At 49.8% G+C, this 20,288-nt stretch overlaps 1 protein-coding gene across 3 annotated transcripts in view; it reads left to right on the top strand.

Annotated features, from left to right (window-relative positions):
• RALGPS2 (Ral GEF with PH domain and SH3 binding motif 2) overlaps positions 1-20,288 on the top strand; it is a 785,699-nt gene that overhangs the window by 716,643 nt on the left and 48,768 nt on the right. For all 3 annotated transcript variants that reach the window (XM_029618595.1, XM_029618592.1, XM_029618597.1), the window contains one exon: positions 3,729-3,834. In XM_029618595.1, the coding sequence (XP_029474455.1) occupies positions 3,729-3,834 (106 nt within the window). The remainder of the gene's footprint in view (positions 1-3,728; positions 3,835-20,288) is intronic.

Below are 20,288 nucleotides of genomic sequence, written 5' to 3'. Positions count from 1 at the left end.
AGGTCTCCTGTATGCCTAACCCCCGCTTCCACTCATAAGCAAGACTCTCATGAAGCTAAGTCAAGACAAGGGTCTCATGATTCTCATAACCTCATACTGGCCACGGCAGGTGTGGTTTCCCATCCTTCGCGACCTCTCCGTTCGCCCGCAAATTCATCTGGGCACAGATCCGTCACTGATCTCTCAGAACGCCAGGTGCCTCCGACATCCAAACCTCCAGGCTCTGGCGCTGACAGCTTGGATGTTGAAAGGCTAGTTTTGCAGCCTCTCAACCTCTCAGACTCTGTATCCCAGGTCTTAATAGCTTCACAAAAGCCTTCCACTAGACGATCTTATCATTCTAAATGGAAACGGTTTTCGTTGTGGTGCACATCAAAAGAGTTAGATCCCTTTATCTGCCCCACAATGAAGTTTCTGGACTACCTCTGGCACCTCTCAGAGTCGGGTCTCCAAACTTCCTCCATTAGAGTTCATGTCAGTGCAGTGGCCACCTTCCATAAGGGTATAAGTAATGTTTCTATTTCAACACAACCCTTAGTAGTATGCTTTATGAAGGGCTTGCTTCACCTCAAGCCCCTCTCCGTCCCCCTGCCCCTGCTTGGGACCTTAATGTGGTATTAGAGAGCCTCTGCACTCCTGCGAGTTACGGCATCTCACTTGGAAGGTGCTCTTCTTTATCGCTTTGATGCCTGCTCGCAGGATCAGTGAGCTGCAGGCGCTGGTTACTTACCCACCTTACACGAAATTCCTTCATGATCAAGTGGTCCTTCACACTCATCCTAAATTTCTACCGAAAATCTATGAGTTCCATTTAAATCAATCCATAGTTTTGCCTACTTTCTTTCCAAAACCCCACTCACATCCAGGTGAGCGGGCTCTGCATTTCTTGGACTGAAAGCATGCGCTAGCCTTTTATTTGGAACACACTACAGGCCATAGGAAGTCCACCCAGCTATTTGTCTCCTTTGATAAAATTAAACTGGGAATCCCAGTGGGGAAGCAGACCCTGTCCTCCTGGCTGGCGGACTGTATTTTCTTCTGCTACCAGCAAGCAGGCCTTCCGCTCCAGGGACGTGTTAAAGCGCACTCCATTAGAGCAATGGCAACGTCGGTAGCACATCTTCGGTCTGTACCTCTTGCTGACATCTGCAGGGCTGCTACATGGAGTTCTCTCCATACCTTTGCAGCTCATTGTTGCCTGAACAAGGCTGGAACCCAAGTCTCTATCTTTGGCCAGTCTGTTCTACGCAATTTGTTCTCAGCTTAATACCCAACTTCCTTCCAACGGCCCGCTGGGAATTTCCGGCTGCCCTCTTATCCAAAATCACCCCTGTTGTTGTGCCTGTTGCATGTCTTTGGGTGCTTTTGGTACATTGCTCGGGCATCCTCAGCTCACTATTCACCCATATGTGAGGACTACCATCCTGCTTGTCCTGTGAGAAAGCAGAGTTGCTTACCTGTAACAGGTGTTCTCACAGGACAGCAGGATGGTAGTCCTCACGAAACCCACCCGCCACCCCGCGGAGTTGGGTACGCTTGCGATTTATTTTATTTTTCGCACATACTTTTTACTATACACGAGACTGAAGGGGGACCCCTGCTGGATGCAGGGTTGGTACCATGCTGGGCATGCTCAGTGGGTACCAGTCAAAGTTCTAGAAATTTTGACAAAAGTGTTCTGTGATTGGGCTCCATCCTGATGATGTCACCCATATGTGAGGACTAACATCCTGCTGTCCTGTGAGAACACCTGTTACAGGTAAGCAACTTTGCTTTACTCCACATAAACCACCTGGAGTTAAGAGAAGTCTTCAGTGCTCTAAAGCCGTTCCACCATTGGCTGAAAGGGAAGGTGGTCCTGATACAAAAGGACAACCAAATAGCAATATTCTCTATCAACAAACAGGGTGGGACAGGCTCGTTCATGCTTTGCCAAGAGGCATGCAAAATATGAAAATGGGCAATAGCCCAAAGTATGTACCTAATATTTATCTAGCTCACTGGAAGTCAAAACCAAGTCGACAACTGCAACAGTATGAATGGTCATTGGACCTTGGATTACTTTAATACTTTACTGCTGTATGTCCCCTTATCTTTGTTAGAGATTACTGACAGTACAAAATGCAGTTTACCTATCATATGCAGAGTGAGATTCAAAATTTTATGCTTGGATGTCAGTGTTTTATACAGGAGTGCCTTTATACTTGTCCAATTTACTAATTGCTTACAAGTCAGGAAGGAAACTTAGATTACCAAATCAAGAGCTCCTGATGTCACCATCTTTGACACAACTGAAATTTGAATGCACACGTCGTTCAATTTTAGCTACCAAGGACCCCTACATTGGACCTCTTCAATTGGGAAGCATGAAAGGAACCTTAGCTTTCCCAAATTTAGGCAATTAATTAAAACATGGCTATTCAAACAAGCATATGAGATTTAAATGTGCTGCCATGAAACTGAGAATAGTCGAGTGTTGTAAAAGAAAGTTAAAGGCATTCTACAATTGTTCTTGATATAAAGAGAGCAATATGCTTTTTTAATGTAATTATATTTTTGTCAGTTATGCTCTTACTGTTTGCTAATTGCCAATCTAGTTTACCACCTTAGGACTCACCTCTAGACCGTTCAGTTTGTTTGAATTTTCTCTGCTGCCATGCTACAGACCTACATCCAGCTCCTATTTTAATCTAATTCTTAGGTCAGATAATTTGATCAGATTTGTTCACCATGATCTCCCTCTTGTAAAACTATGCTGCTTTGGATCTTACAGCCTACTAGGTTTAAGATTGTCCTTGTATTATCTGTGTGTTGAATTACAAATTCAATAAAAATTAAAGATTTAAATATAAGATAGTACTTTAGTAGTGACTCTGCTAATATATATACCAGACTCCTCCCTGCTCTGGAGCCATTCCTATCTCCACAGAACAATTGAACAGAACTATCAGTGGAACTGCCATAACCTCTTTGAGCTCACCTAATATCCTAAGTTGTATCCTGTCCACTTTATTTTGCTAGTTCCATGCAAACCTTCTTTGAAGAGATTTCCTGTAATATTTTAAAGGATGTTAAGGCTTCATACTTATGTTGTCAGATATTCTTCTGTGTATAAGTAGGTAACCCTTGTAACCATGTAAGGTCTACACAGTGCACATAAATATGTTACAGATTATAAAACAAAACTGAAATAGATGTATTTGGCATAAACAAAAAACACATTTCCTCCATCTCCTGATGCATTTTGATCATGGTTCCCTGTGCACACAAAAGAGCACCTTACGGTAAAGATGGAAGCATCAGATTGATAATATTACTTGTGCAAATATTCTATAAATTAAACATGTTATGGTTTTAATGTTTAATTTTATATTATGGTTTAATGGTTATGGTTTAATGTTTAAGTTTATATTATACAGATTATGGAAATTAAATGCCCTGATTAAAGATGCCTATCGATTAGAAACCAGTGACTTAAAAGTGTGTGGATAGATTTTAGTAATGCATCTATGTTGAAGCATTTTGGGGAAAATACTAACAAGCTGATTCACTAAAGTGTAGTATTGCTTTACTCTGAGTTATTTACTGCCACTCCCATTGTTTCTAATGGGGCATATTCACTAATAATGCATGTGATAGCTCACTTTAATGAATCAGCCTGTAAGTTTGCTGAGATTTCTCTTCTGGCACTATGACTAAAGATTTACCAATTTTCTTTATTAATTCAGTTCAAATCAACATCGAGCAAGAATGTGTCCGTTGTAGGATGGATGGTGATGATGGCTGATGATCCAGAGCATCCTGACCTCTTCTTGCTCACCGATTCTGAGAAGGGTGAGTTACTTTGAGAGAGAGAGAGACTACCATCAACATATGGTGAAGTCTATTTTTATTCTTACACTGCAAACCATGCCTTTTTTTTGTTTTAGAACATAAGAACATAAGAAATTGCCATGCTGGGTCAGACCAAGGGTCCATCAAGCCCAGCATCCTATTTCCAATAGAGGCCATACCAGGCCACAAGAAACTGGCAATTACCCAAACACTAAGAAGATCCCATGCCACTGATGCAATTAATAGCAGTGGCTATTCCCTAAGTAAATTTGATTAATAGCCGTTAATGGACTTCTCCTCCAAGAACTTATCCAAACCTTTTTTGAACCCAGCTACACTAACTGCACTAACCACATCTTCTGGCAACAAATTCCAGAGCTTTATTGTGTGTTGAGTGAAAAAGAATTTTCTCCGATTAGTCTTAAATGTGCTACTTGCTAACTTCATGAAATGCCCCCTAGTTCTTCTAGCTTTGCAATCAGTTAAAGGATGGTGGAAGAAGAACACAGTATTTTTAGTGTTTTTTTCAGATCTATTACTCTAGTATTTCTCCTTATTTATTTATTTAACACTTTTTTTATACCGACCTTCACAGTAATAACCATATCAGATCGGTTTACATTGAACAAGGGTATAAACTGAAGCGACAACTAAAGTAATTAAACAATAGAGGTGAAAAAGGCAAAGTTACATTCAACAAGGAGTAAAGAACTTGGAAGCTTAAATAGCTGGAAAGAAGGTAAGGCAGGTAGTAATTATAAAATAATACAATAGAGAATTCGGGTTAAAGCTTAATGTGCTTTAACCTGTAAGTGCCAGAGTCCATTGTTCAGGAAGATAAAAGACCATCGTCCAGGTAAGAATAAGGGCAACTAGTGATTGTCTGGGGGATCAGAGAAGGCTTGGTGAAAGAGCCACGTCTTGAGTTTTTTTCTGAATGTTAAAAGGCAGGGTTCCAATCCGAGGTCTGAGGGGATGTTATTCCAGATAGATGGGCCTGCTATCGAAAACGCTCGGTCTTTGGTCGAGGAGAGGCGTGTGGCTTTAGTTGGGGGAAATTTCAGAGTTCCTTTGTGAATATCTCTAGTTGGTCTGTTGGAGGAGTGTAGTTTGAAGGGGATTTCAAGGTCGAGTTGAAGTTGATGGTGAATGGATTTGTGTATTAGGGTGATTGATTTGTATAAGATTCTGAAATTCACTGGTAACCAATGTAGATTTCCTGGCATGTAGCCAGATGGACTCAGAACGAATGGGATAGTATCCGCGTGTTAGCAGTTGGAGACGGATCTGACGTCAGCATGGGGGTATATATATCCCCACAGAAAGCGTAGCAACTCAGTAATTTCCGTCTCCAAAGCAGTTTGGAGTGCCTGCACGCTAGTCGAGCGTGCTTTCCAAGACTACTTTAATCTTTTTCTCTTTTCTTATAATTCTAGATTCTACTTTCTGTGAAAATATCGAGCCCCGCGCTCCTGCGGTGATACCAGGAGGTCACTCCCCCAGTTGAGCTGCCTGGGGTGATTCCCATGATCACCCCGGAGGTGAAGTCCTCGGTCCGGCCGAAGCGCGGCAGGGACACAGCCCCCGGGCGAGGTTCAGGTGAGGCTTACGAGGCGCCTCGGTCCTGGCGTGGAAGAGGCAGCGGGTGCATATCCTCAAACGCGGTGGTGAAGGTAGTTGCCCGCTCTCCCCGCAGCCGGAGACCGCCTGGGTTCCAACCGAAGGGCGCCGAGATTAAGGTGAGGCGTACATCTCGTTTTGCGGGTCTCCGAAGGAACAGAGGATCGGCGGCGTGGCACGCCAAGGAGGGCGCCATTTTGTGGGCCTCGTTCAGGTAGGGCGCCGGTAATCGGCGCAGGTTTATTCTTCCTTGTGCGTATATGGCCTTCTTGTTGGGAGCATTTCCACTGAGCATGTATTGCTAACCGCCGGTTACTGATAGATATTGCTACACCGCCTGTTGCTGAAAGCATATTGAATGCTATTGCGAGTATATTGCTAACCGCATATTACTGAACGCCTATTGAATGCTATTGAGCGTATATTGCTAACCACATAGTGCTGACAGCCTATTGAATGCTATTGCAAGTATATTGCTAACCGCATATTACTGAACGCCTATTGAATGCTATTGAGCGTATATTGCTAACCACATAGTGCTGAGTACCTATTGAATGCTATTGCGAGTATATTGCTACCGCATATTACTGAACGCCTATTGAATGCTATTGAGCGTATATTGCTAACTACATATTGCTGAAAGCCTATTGACTACTATTAAGAGTGTATTGTTAAACCGCATACTGTTGAGCGCTTATTGAATGCTATTGAGCGTATATTACTACCTGCATATTGCGGAAAGCCTATTGAGAGCCATAGTGCGTGTATTGCTTATGGCATATTGCTGAGTGCATATTGCATACACTTGGGCGGTCTTCTTGGCCGCCTATTGCTGAGAACATATTGCACATATTGCTGCTGCATATTATTATTATTGTGCGCCTGTTGTATTACGCGCCTATTGCTGCCGCATATTGTTATTATTGTGCGCCTGTTGTATTAAGCGCCTATTGCTGCCGCATATTATTATTCTTGTGCGCCTGTTGTATTAAGCGCCCATTGCTGCCGCATATTATTATTATTGTGCGCCTGTTGTATTAAGAGCCCATTGCTGCCGCATATTATTCTTATTGTGCGCCTATTGTATTAAGCGCCTATTGCTGCCGCATATTGGTATTATTGTGCGCCTGTTGTATTACGCATTCGGCGCATATTTTTCAATGGATCAGAACGCAGCAGTATCTTCAGCGACGGCGCCGCCTGCTTCAGGCATTAAAGCCCTTGGCCTCTGCTCTGCATGCCAGCTGAGGGCCACGCGCAGTGAAGAGCCAAACTCCCTATGTGCCCAATGTGAGGAGGCCGTGGGACCCTTAGGCCAGGACCGGTCTCAGCCACGATTTGTTGACAGTTCCCCAGGGGCTACCCCGGATTTAGGGGGCAATCTCGACCAATCAGGAATCCCGGGGGATCTTGTACCCCGGCAATTAGAGGCTGCTTCAATTTCCTGGGTGGATCTCTTTAAGGGGATTCATGCCTTCGTACAGATGCAAACGGCTTCCCGTCCAGGCCCTGTGGTTCCTGCTGTTCCTGTGGTGACTGCGGCGGCTGCTGCGGTGGTGGCTCCTGCGGATCCTGTTCCTGGACCCTCACGCCCTTATCGCGAGCGGGACCTCCCACCACTGGACAGTCCGGAGCAGTCGGACCAGGAGGTATCACCGGACGAGTCCGAACTTCCGGACGAGGGGGACTTTCCCCCTGGGATTGAGCCATATAGAACCATGAGGCGGTTCTTCCCTAAAGAGGATCTCTCCGTCCTGGTGTCTCAGTGTCTGGCAGAATTGGATATTACGGGTCCCAGCGCCTCGGTGCCCTCCGCGCAGAACCCCCTGCTGGAAGGTCTTCGTCCTACAGCCCGCCATTTTCCATTCTTACAAGCGGCCCAACAACTGATAGATTTAGAATGGGCGGCACCAGCGGCTTCTTTCAAGGGGGGCCGGGCTCTGACGAGCATGTACCCCTTGGCACCGGCTATTCAGGACCTGCTGGCGTGCCCTCAGGTGGACGCCTTGATTAGCGCTGTGGTCAAGCGCACTACCATTCCAGTTGAAGGGGGGACGACCTTCAGGGAGCCTCATGACCGGCGACTGGACGCCATTCTGAAACAGACCTTTGAGGTGGCAGCTCTATCTTTGCGGATCGCAACTTGTTGCACAGTGGTGACGCGTGCCTGTTTGTCACAGGTTAGAAACCAAGCTCCAGCGGCAGACATGGAGTCATCTCTTTCATTCCTCACGGATGCTGCATCTGACCTGGTACGGACAACAGCTAAGGGGATCTCATCCTCAGTAGCTGCCAGGAGGCAGCTATGGATCCGGAGATGGTCCGCTGATGCGCCTTCCAAGACACGCCTCACCAGATTGCCCTTTAAGGGCTCTTTCCTATTTGGCAGCGACCTTGATAAACTGGCCAGTACATGGGGTGCCTCTCCAATGCCCAGACTTCCGGAAGATCAGTTCAGAAGGGGCCAACGCGCCTTTCCAAGGCCCTCCAGGGGCAGGAGTTCCCAGCGCTTTGTTCCTTACAGGGGTCGCTACCAGGCACCGCGCCCTCAGGCCAGGAATCAGTCCTTTCGGACCAAGCAGCGCAAGAGGGGAGCGGGCCCGGGCTCGGTTCCCGGCCGCGCCTCCCAATGAGAATCCGCCGATTCATCTGGGGGACGGACCCATAGGGGGCAGGTTAACCCTCTTCTACCCCAGATGGGTCGAGATTACGTCGGACCAGTGGGTCCTCGCCGTTATCCGGGAGGGATATTATCTGGACTTTCATCATCTCCCTCCGGACAAGTTTGTGGAATCCTCCTGTCCCATACACAAGAAGGCAGCATTGGAAGCTACCCTGGCGAGGCTCCTGTCCTTGAAAGCCATCATCCCAGTACCTGCCTGGGAAGTGAATTCTGGACACTATTCCATTTATTTCATGGTACCCAAGAAAGGGGGCACCTTTCGGCCTGTGCTGGACCTCAAGTCAGTCAATCGATACTTGCGGGTACCGAGGTTTCGTATGGAGACTCTGTGCTCCGTCAAGGCTGCAGTACAGCCAGGGGAATTCCTCACGGCATTAGACCTGTCAGAGGCATACCTGCATATCCCGATCCATCCGGATCATCAGCGCTACCTACGCTTCAAGGTTCTGGGACGCCACTTCCAATTCCGGGCTCTGCCCTTCGGGTTGGCCACGTCACCACGGACATTCACCAAGGTGGTCGTAGTGGTAGCAGCAGCACTCAGGAGGGAAGGAATTCTGGTCCATCCCTACCTAGACGACTGGCTGATCCGGGCGAAATCTCGAGAGGAGAGCCTTCGGACGACCGACAGAGTAATCGCCCTTCTGGAAAGCTTGGGCTGGGTGATCAACCTCAGCAAGAGCTGCCTACAGCCTTCCCAGTCTCTGGAATACCTGGGAGTACAGTTCGACACCCGGGCGGACACAGTCAGTCTCACTACCAAGAGAAGGTTGAAACTTCAGCAGCGTATCCAGTATTTGATGGGAGCCAGTCGGCCCATGGCCTGGGATTATCTGCAGGTTCTTGGTCTCATGGCATCCACCCTGGAAGTGGTACCTTGGGCGAGGGCCCATATGAGACCTCTACAACACTCCCTGCTCTCTCGCTGGAGCCCCCGTCTACGGAACTATTCCACGCACCTGCATCTGCCAGCCGGAGTGCGGACCCAGTTGCGGTGGTGGTTGCAGTCCAACCACATGAGCAGGGGGTTGAAGATGTCTTCACCCATGTGGACTTTGCTCACCACAGATGCCAGCCTGAGCAGCTGGGGAGCACACTGCGAAGGACTCACTGCACAAGGGCGGTGGAACAGAGAAGAGTCAGCGTGGAACATCAACCGTCTAGAGGCCCGGGCAGTCCGATTGGCATGCCTTCGATTTGCTCACAGACTGAAGAACAGAGCAGTCAGAGTGATGTCCGACAACGCCACCACGGTGGCATACATCAACCGTCAGGGCGGAACCAGAAGCAGACAAGTATCTCTGGAGATCGCCCCACTGATGGCTTGGGCAGAGGCGAATCTGCAGGACATCTCCGCCGTCCATATTGCCGGGAAGGACAATACCACAGCAGACTTCCTCAGCAGAGAAAGTCTAAATCCGGGAGAGTGGCAGCTGTTACCCACAGCCTTCCAGATGATTGTGGATCACTGGAGGATTCCGGACATGGATTTACTGGCGGACAAGTCCAATGCTCAGGTACCCAGATACTTCAGCCGCAAGCGCGACCCGTTCTCACACGGAATTGATGCCCTAGTTCAGCCATGGCCTCCAGGGACTCTGCTATACGCCTTTCCTCCGTGGCCTCTGCTGGGCGCCCTCATCCACAAGATTCAGAAACACCGGGGCCTAGTTCTTCTAGTGGCACCAGACTGGCCAAGAAGACCCTGGTACGCAGACATGAGAAGACTACTGGCAGGGGAGCCTCTCCCCCTGCCTCCTCTCCGGGACCTTCTACGTCAAGGTCCCATCCTCCACGAGGATCCAGCTCAATTCTCTCTTACGGTCTGGCCCTTGAGAGGGCTAGACTGAAGAAAAGAGGTTACTCGGAGCTCGTGATTGATACACTCCTCCGAGCTCGCAAGTTTTCCACATCCCTCACCTACGTTCGCGTCTGGAGGGTATTCGAAGCATGGTGCGACACCCATGGCACCAATCCACATGCGGCCACAATCCCTATTGTGTTGGATTTCCTGCAGGATGGACTTCAGAAGGGTCTCTCCCTCAGCTCCATCAAGGTTCAGGTGGCTGCGCTGTCTTGCTATGGTCCCAGGAGGGATGGCAAGACCATTGCCAAGCACCCAGATGTTTCTTGCTTCCTGCAAGGAGTCAAGCATATTCGTCCGCCACTGAAGTGGCCTGTGCCTTTGTGGGACCTCAACCTTGTTTTGGATTTCCTCGCGGGGTCCACCTTCAGACCCCTTCGGGGCCTGTCTCTCCATTCTCTAACCTTGAAGATGGTGTTCTTGCTGGCTGTATGTTCAGCCCGCTGCATCTCAGAGATACAAGCACTGTCCTGCCGTGATCCATTTCTCAGAATCACTCCGGAGGCTATCCTTCTTCGGACGGTCCCCTCCTTTCTACCGAAAGTGGTTTCACAGTTTCATCTTAACCAAACCATATCCTTGCCTACCACGGCGGGTTTGAAGAAATCTGAAGACGGGCGTCTATTGCGCCATCTCGACATTGGCAGAATGCTGTCCAGATATCTGGAAGTGACACAACAACTACGAAAGACGGACCATCTGTTTGTCCTGCACAGCGGGAAGAAGCAAGGTGAAGCGGCCCACCATCGCCCGCTGGATTAAAGAAGTTATCAGAGCAGCTTACGTAGAAGCCGGGAAGTCTCCGCCTCTACAAGTCAAGGCTCATTCTACCAGAGCACAAGCGACATCCTGGGCTGAATCCAGGATGCTGTCGCCTGCAGAAATCTGTAAAGCGGCGACGTGGTCCTCCCTCCATACCTTCTCCAGGTTCTACCGTCTGGATGTCCAGGCCAGGGAGGATTCAGCATTTGCGAGGGCGGTACTACATGGGCCTCAGGCAGCCTCCCGCCCAGGCTGGGAGTAAAGCTTTTGTACATCCCATTCGTTCTGAGTCCATCTGGCTACACGCCAGGAAATGTTTAGATTACTACCTGATAATCTCATTTTCCTTATTGTAGACAGATGGACTCAGCATCCCGCCCAGCTGCCTGTGTACATGGGTTTCACCGATTCAAGGTAAGCCATGTCTTCTGTTCCATGAGAGCGTACACTCTACCTGGTGTTAACGCCTTCCGGTTGTGAATGCTGGCGGTCTCCAGCTACTATCAATCGGTCAGGGGAATCCTGTTTTCACTTTTTACTGAGCGTCAGTACACATTTCCATAACAGCTTTTGCAAGGAAGATTACTGAGTTGCTACGCTTCCTGTGGGGATATATATACCCCCGTGCTGACGTCAGATCCGTCTCCAACTGCTAGCACGCGGATACTATCCCATTCGTTCTGAGTCCATCTGTCTACACTAAGGAAAAGGAGATTATCAGGTAGTAATCTCAACATTTCTGAGGATGGGTGAGATGTGTTCTCCACGGCTGGTGTTGGTCAGCAATCTCGCTGCGGCATTTTGTATCATCTGCAGTGGTTTGGTGGTAGATTTGGGGAGGCCTAGGAAGAGGGCACTGCAGTAGTCTATCTTGGCGAATAGCAACGCTTGGAGGACTGTCCTGAAGTCATAGAAAAATAGGAGTGGTTTGAGTCGTTTTAGAACCTGGAGTCTGTAGAAGCAGTCTTTGGATGTGGTGTTGACCATTTGCTTTAGGTTTAGTTGATTATCTAGAATTACCCCAAGGTCTCTAACATGCTTATGGATGATGTGGGAGTTGTGTGTGGATGGTGGGGGGATATTATCTTCATTTGAAGAGATGAGGAGGAGCTCCGTCTTCGAGGCATTGAGGACCAAGTTTAAGCTGTTGAGAAGACTGGTGATAGATAGAAGGCAGTTATTCCAGTGGGTGAGAGCTTTTGAGATAGATTCTGTTATAGGGATTAGAATCTGCACGTCGTCTGCGTACAGATAATGAATTAGATTAAGATCGGTTAGCAATTGGCAGAGGGGGAGGAGGTAGATGTTAAAGAGGGTGGGAGATAAGGAGGATCCTTGTGGTACACCAAGAGTGGACTTTGTTAAGGGTGATTCTTTATTATTGATTTTGACTTTGAAGGTTCTATTGCAGAGGAAGGACTTGAACCAACTGTGGGCTGATTCGGAGATACCGATATCTGCTAGGCGATCCAGAAGAATGGAGTGGTTGACGGTGTCAAATGCCGCCGAGATGTCTAGCAGGACTAATAAAAAGGAGTAGCCTTTGTCTAAACCCATTATAATATGGTCTGTAAGTGAAATGAGGAGGGTTTCCGTGTTGCGTGATTTGCGGAAACCATATTGCGAAGGGTATAGGATATTGTGATCTTCTAGATACTCTTTTAAAAAGAGTATCTAGAAAAGAGTATCTAGAGTTTTTAAAAGAATAGATGTTTTATTTATTTATTTACTTCTTTTTACTATACCGACATTCAGGACAAAAGTCTTATCACACCGGTTTACATCAAACCAAACCTGGGAAAGTTACATATAACAAGCGATTAATCAAGATAAAATCAGGATAACCTAGTAAGGATAACTTAGAACTTGACTCAGAACTTAGAGAGGGACAGGGCTGCCAGGGTAGAGGAGCTAGGAGAGGTAGGGAGGGAGCGTAAAACAACTAAGTGACAAAGGTAATGGGAAAGTAGTATTTAAGCGCAAAATGACTTATTAAGAGAGGGGGACTGGGGCTGGAGGGAGGGGTGAGGGGAAAAAGGGGGGGGGACCGGGGACAAGGGGTATGGGACAGGAATAGTGGTCGTGATTGCAGCATAATTACAGCATGATTACAGCATGTTTCAGAACCGGTAACCATCAAGAGTCAGTGTTTGTGCCACCGCAGATTAAGGAAAGGCTTGTTTGAATAGCCAATTTTTCCTGAAGGTAATCGGACTTTGTTCCTGGTGTAGTTCTGGGGGTAATGCGTTCCACTGAGAAGGTCTGGCTGTAGAGAAGGCGCGTTTCCTTATGGAGGGGTGCAGCATGGACTTGGTGGGGGGAGCGTGGAGGGTCCCTTTGTAGGCCGCTCTGATCGGTCTCATGGAGACTGGAGGTGGAGCGGAATTATTAGCTGGAGTGATGACTGATTGTAGATGGGCTTGAGTATGATTGTGAGGGACTTATGAAGGATTCTGAAGTTGATGGGAAACCAATGTAAATTCTTGAGAATGGGCGTGATATGGTCTCTTTGACTAGAATTGGTTAGGATCCTTGCGGCGGCATTCTGGAGCATCTGTAAAGGTTTAGTGGAAGTTGCAGAGAGGCTGAAGAGTAGTGAGTTGCAGTAGTCAATTTTTTAAAATAGGGTGGCTTGGAGGACCGTGTGGAAATCGTGAAAGTGCAGGAGTGGTCTGAGCCTTTTCAGAATATGTAGCTTATAGAACCATTCTTTAGTGATGTTGATGAATTTAGATTTGCAAGGAGCTGGCAGAGGGGTAGGAGATGTATGTTAAAGAGAGTAGGAGAGAGTGATGATCCTTGAGGTACTCCATGTGACGAGCTAATGGGGTGGGATTCTTTGTTGCTTATTCTGACCTTGTAGTTTCTATTGCTGAGGAAGGACTTGAACCAGCTGAGGACTGTACCTGAGACGCCAATGTCATTCAGGCGGTTAATGAAAATGGAATGATTCACAGTGTCAAACGCAGCCGAAATGTCCAGCAATGCCAGTAGGTATGATTGTCCTTTGTCTAAGCCCATGAGGATATTATCCGTGAGTGAGATTAGGAGGGATTCTGTGTTTAGTGATTTACGGAATCTGAACTGAGCAGGGTAGAGAATCTTATGATTGTCTAGATAGTCAGAGAGTTGGGTGTTGACCAGTTTCTCCATTAGTTTGGCGATAAAAGGGAGGTTGGCGATGGGACGGAAGTTGGCGGGGTCTACAGAATCCAAGTTGGGTTTCTTTAGTAGTGGTTTAAGCGTGGCGAGTTTCAGAGGGTCAGGTACTGATCCTTGGGATAGGGAGCAGTTTATGATTTCAGCTAGTGGTTTGGAGATGGTGTTTGGAATGGTGAGTAGAAGTTTTGTGGGGATGTGGTCTGAAGGATGAGAGGAGGGCTTCATGTTCTTGAGGATAGATTCGATTTCTAGGGATGAAGTGAGTTCGAAGGTATCGAAGTTTGCTTTTTGGCTGTTGGGGGAGGTGTAGGGCGGAGGAGGTTGGGTATTCGAGAGGATGAGGGGGGCTAGGAGGTTGGAGATTTTTCTCTCGAAGAAAGTTGCCAGTTCGTTAGACTTAGTTTGGGCTTTGTCCTCTGGTATGGAGGGAGGGGAGGGTTTTGTAAGTACTGAATCGTATGAGAATAAGGCCTTTGCGTCGTAGAGGAAGTTGTGGATTTTGCTGGCGTAGAAATCTCTCTTAGTGCGGAGTATGAGGTTCCTGTAAGAGTGCATGGTGGCTTTGTAGGCTGACAGCGAAGCGGGGATGGGGTCCTTGCGCCATCTCTATTCTTTGTGTCTTAGCTCTTGTTTAAGGTTCTTCAGTTCTAGCGAGAACCAGGGTTTTTTGTTTTTAAGGGCAGGGTTAATTTCTTTAGCTGTCATGGGACATATTTTATTTGTCACAGAGTTAGTAATGGTGAGCCAAGAGGTCAGGGCAGAGTCTGCATTAGAGAGGTCAAGGTTTTGTAGGTCCATAGAGAGGTGGGAGCTGAGGTCATCCATAGAGCAGGGTTTTCTGAAGTGAATGGTAGTTTTGAGTAGGGGGGGGTCAGGTTTTTCTTTATCGAGAGATCTGTGGAGATCATCAAATGGTCAGACCACGGGATTGGGGTGCAGGAGGGAGGGGAAATGAGTGGAGGGTTGAGTTTATGAAGATGAGATCCAGGGTGTGGCCAGCTTTGTGGGTGGGATTGTTGATGATTTGCTTGAATCCCATGGCCTTGAAGGAGGATAGGAGGGCTTCACAGTTGGGAGTCGGTGGCGTCATGTCTACATGGATGTTAAAGTCCCCCAAGATGATAGCTGGGGAGTCAGCGTTGATGTGTTTGGCGATGAGTTCGATGAGAGGAGAGGGGTCTGAGTCTAGGAGCCCAGGGGGGTGGAAGTAGATTAGGCAGATTTGTAGTTGGTTAGATTTGAAGAGGCCAATTTCTAGTTTGGAGACAATTTTCAGAGTTTGAGGATTTAATCTTAGCTCTTTTTTTTTGCAGCTAAAAGTATGCCGCCACCTCTTTTTTTTTTTGTCTGGGTATTGAGAATATATCGTAGAGCTGTAGTGGTAATTAGTTGGTTAGGGCTATGTCTGTATATTTCAGCCATGTTTCAGTAATGGCACAAATATCAGTTTCAAATCCAATAAGTAGTAGTTGAGATTGTGAGGGGTTTTTTTGAGGGATTGTGCGTTGAGAAGCATTAGTGAGAAGAGAGAGAGAACAAGGAATTGTGTGAGGGGGGATGTCATGATGGGTATCGGGGATCTCTTTCGATGAAGATGTGTAGGAGTTGCTAGTTTTCTCCTATTGTGGTAGAGATGGATAATTATGGGGGTGGGATAAGTTGGCATCTTTGTTTGTTTTGTTAGAAGTGTGGCTGGGGATAGGGATGAGGGTGGCTGTTGTGAGGGTAGTAGAAAAAACACTGTAAGGCAGGGGGAGGGGGGGGGAGGAGGATAAACTATCGCACTCAGTGGCTGCACGAAGGGGCGCACAAAGGCGCCTGCTCCTTTGTTGTGTTCCTTAGGCACGCGGCTCCTGAGGCGCGCTCGGGCGCTTTAAATGATCGGGTCCCACGTCGCCGCCTAGAGAGCGTCAGTGGGCGGGGTCAGAGGCCTCGAGGAGAAGGTGGCACTTCCTGGGCTTTCCTCAGGCTAAGGAGGAAGTCCTGAGGTGCGGCAAAATCCCCGATGGACGGTGGGATGAGGAGGATCGGGCCTCCCGGTGGACGGTCAGGCCGGCGCGGTATGGGCCCTCCGTGGAGGATGGTCCAGGTGGGTACGGGGCCTACTATGGAGGCAGCTGGATCATCCGCGGGTTCTGTCCGTCGGGTCCGGGAAGGGTTGGCCATGGCGAGGGCCTACCTTGTAGGTAGGGACATCGGGGGTCCTCTGCAGTGAGGTCCGGCTGGAAAGGGGTTTCTGGGCACGCTCGGGCGCTTTAAATGATTGGGTCCCACATCGCTGCCTGGAGAGCGTCAGTGGGCGGGGTCAGAGGTCTCGAGGAGAAGGCGGCACTCCCTGGGCTTTCCTCAGGATAAGGAGGAAGTCCCAAGGTGCAGCAAAATCCCCGATGGACGGTGGGGTGAGGAGGATCGGGCCTGCTGGTGGACGGTCAGGTCGGCGCGATATGGGCCCTCCGTGGAGGATGGTCCAGGTCTGCGGGTTCTGTCCGTCGGATCCGGGGAGGGTTGGCCGCGGCGAGGGCCTACCTTGTAGGTAGGGATGTCGGGGGTCCTCTGCGGTGAGGTCCGGCTGGAAAAGGGTTTCTGGGCGTGCTCGGGTGCTTTAAATGATTGGGTCCCACGTCATCGCCTGGAGAAGGAGAAGGCGGCACTTCCTGGGCTTTCCTCAAGCACTGGCGCATAGAGATAATAGACGCAATGGAGCGTATGAGAGCCCAGGCGTCCACGGAGCCGGCACCTCCAGAATCAGGCTTAAGAGCTCTAGGCCTCTGCTCAGCATGCCACCTCAGAGCCACACAGAGCGAGGAAGCAGACTCCCTATGTGCCCAATGTGAGGAGGCCCTGGGAGTTCCAGGTCAGGGCCGATCCCAGCCCAGATTAATTGCCAGTTCCTCAGGGAACACCCCGGAGCTAGCAGGCCAAGGTGAGCAGCCGGGGAACCCTAGAGACCTGGTGCCCTTGAGGCTAGACTCTGCTTCACTCTCCTGGGTGGAATTATTCAAGGGGATTCATGCCTTTGTCCAAATGCAGTCTGCTCCCCGAACGGACCCATACGTACCGGATGACCCTGCCCCTGGACCCTCTAGACCTAGGCACGGTCACTCACCACCCGGAAGCCCCACTTATGGAGATTCAGATTGCTCTGAGGAAGAAGGCGAGCTTCCCGAGCAGTGTGAACCTCCCTCGGGGATAGAGCCGTATCGAACCATGAGACGCTTCTTCCTTAAGGAGGATCTCCCAGACCTGGTCTCTCAATGCCTGTCAGAGTTGGCTATCCCGGGCCAAGGCACCCCAGGGGAACCTAGAATGAACCCCCTGCTAGAGGGCCTTCGTCAAACGGCTCACCATTTTCCCCTCCTCCAAGCAGCACAGCAGTTAATCGATCTGGAGTGGAGTGCGCCGGAGGCCTCATTCAAAGGGGGGTCGGGCCTTGTCCAGCATGTACCCCCTGGACCCGTCAACTAAGGAGTTGCTTGCGTGCCCCAAGGTAGACGCCATAGTCTGCGCAATTGTGAAGTGCATCACTATTCCAGTGGAGGGAGGGGCAGCCCTCAAGGATGCCCATGACCGGCACCTGGACGCCATCCTGAGACAAGCCTTTGAGGTGGCAGCCATGTCCCTATGAATCGCGACCTGCTGCACCGTGGTGACGCGTTCCTGTTTATCACAAGCCAGGAACAACACCCTGGGGGAAGAAATGGAATCAGCTCTCTCGTTCCTCACTGACGCTGCCTCCGACTTAGTTCGTACCGCAGCCAAGGGAGTGTCATCCTCAGTGGCAGCCAGGAGACAGCTCTGGCTACGAAATTGGTTGGCCGACTCCTCCTCCAAGGCACGCCTTACAAGAATGCCCTTTAAGGGATCCCTCCTGTTCGGCAGCGACCTCGAGAACCTGGCTAACAAGTGGGGCGCCTCTCCTTTACCCCGTCTACCAGAAGACAGGTCAAGGAGGAACCAGCGCCCTCTTCCTAGGCCATATCCAGAGGTAGAGGCTGTCAACGCTTCAACCCCTACAGGACTTGCTACCAAGCACCTCGTTCTCAGACCAGGAACCAGTCCTTTCGGACCAGGCACAACAAGAGGGGAACCAGCTCGGGTTCGGGTCCCGGCCGCACCTCACAATGAGAATCAGCCGACCCATCTGGGGGATGAAGCCATAGGGGGCAGGCTAACCCTATTCTACCGCAGATGGGTCGAGATTACTTCGGACCAGTGGGTCCTCGCCATCATCCGAGAGGGGTATTACCTGGACTTCCTTCATCCCCCTCCGGACAAGTTTGTGGAATCTCCTTGTTCACCCCTCAAGAGGGCAGCACTGGAAGCTACCTGTCCCTAAAAGCCATAATCCCAGTGCCTGCATGGGAGATAAATTCTGGGCATTATTCCATTTATTTCATCGTACCCAAGAAGGGGGGCACCTTCAGACCTGTCCTGGACCTCAAGTCAGTCAACCAGCACTTAAGGGTCCCAAGATTTCGCATGGAAACTCTGCGGTCAGTCCGAAGCGCAATACAGCCAGGGGAGTATCTCACATCCCTGGATCTGTCAGAGGCCTACCTGCATATCCCAATCCAACACTTTCAGTTCCGGGCGTTACCCTTCGGGTTAGCCACCGCACCGCGAACCTTTACCAAGGTAATAGTAGTGGTGGCGGCGTCCCTCAGGAAGGAAGGAATTCTCGTCCATCCCTACCTAGACGATTGGCTGATCAGGGCAAAGTCACCGGAGGAGAGCCACCAGGCAACCAGCAGAGTTATATCTCTTCTTGAAAGCCTAGGATGGGTAGTCAACATGACCAAGATTTCCCTACAGCCTTCGCAGTCGCTGGAATACCTAGGAGTCTGATTCGACACCCAGGGAGACAAAGTCAGCCTGACCTCCAAGAGGAGATCAAAACTCCGGAATCGTTTGCAGGCTCTGCTGAGCACCTCCCAGCCCACAGCTTGGGATTATCTACAGGTCCTCGGCCTAATGGCGTCCACTCTGGAAGTAGTACCATGAGCACGGGCTCATATGAGACCGTTACAACGCGCCCTCCTATCTCGGTGGAGCCCACGATTACAGAACTACACCGTGCGTCTACCTCTACCGGCCAGAGTACGGAATCAGTTACGGTGGTGGCTGCAGCCCGGCCACACGAGCCGGGGGTCAAAAATGTCCTCCCCAACCTGGACCCTGCTCACTACAGATGCCAGCCTGAGCGGCTGGGGAGCACACTGCGAAGAGCTAACCACCCAAGGGCGGTGGAGCAAAGAAGAGTCGGGGTGGAACATCAACCGACTAGAGGCACGGGCAGTCAGGTTAGCCTGCCTGAGATTTGCGCACAGACTTCGAAACAAGGCAGTCAGAGTGATGTCGGACAATGCCACCACAGTGACATCAACCGACAGGGCGGAACCAGAAGCCGACAGGTATCCCTAGAAATAGCCCTCCTGATGGTTTGGGCGGAAGCAAATCTCCAGGACATCTCCGCCGCCCACATCGCCGGGAAGGACAACACCACGGCAGACTTCCTCAGCAGAGAAAACCTAAACCCGGGGGAATGGCAACTGTCACCCACGGCCTTCCAGATGATTGTGGATCAGTGGGGGACTCCGGGCATGGACCTACTAGCGGACAGGTCCAACGCTCAAGTACCCAGATACTTCAGTCGCAGACGAGATCCTCTATCCCAAGGGATCGACGCCCTGGTGCAACCTTGGCCTCAGGGGATCCTGCTATATGCCTTCCCCCCATGGCCCCTGCTGGGCACCATTATACACAAGATTCAGCGGCACAGAGGCCTAGTTCTTCTGGTGGCCCCGGACTGGCCAAGAAGACCCTGGTATGCAGACATGAGAAGACTACTGGCAAGGGATCCCCTACCCCTGCCCCCTCACAGGGACCTGCTGAGACAAGGTCCCATCCTCCACGAGAATCCAGCTCAATTCTCTCTTACGGTCTGGCCATTGAGAGAGCTCGACTGAGGAAAAGGGGATACTCGGGGGCGGTAATAGATACAGTCCTCCGAGCACGCAAGTTCTCCACATCACTAACTTATATACGGATCTGGAGAGTATTTGAAGCCTGGTGTGAAACTCGCAGCACCAACCCACATGCCGCTAAAATCCCCATCATTTTGGATTTCCTGCAAGATGGGCTTCAGAAGGGTCTGTCCCTCAATTCAATCAAGGTTCAGGTGGCAGTGCTATTCTGCTAAGGCCCCAGGAGTGACGGCAACAGCATTGCCACACCCCCAGACGTTTCACGTTTCCTGAAAGGAGTCAAACACATTCGCCCGCCACTGAAATGGCCAGTGCCCCTGTGGAACCTCAACCTAGTTTTGGACTTCCTAGCGGGACCCACCTTCAGACCCCTCCGAGG

This window comes from Rhinatrema bivittatum, chromosome 10, assembly GCF_901001135.1.
Source record: "Rhinatrema bivittatum chromosome 10, aRhiBiv1.1, whole genome shotgun sequence".
NCBI classification, from domain to species: domain Eukaryota; kingdom Metazoa; phylum Chordata; class Amphibia; order Gymnophiona; family Rhinatrematidae; genus Rhinatrema; species Rhinatrema bivittatum.
The sequence above is the reverse complement of the archived record's forward strand: the minus strand, read 5'-3'. Positions and strand labels throughout refer to the sequence as shown.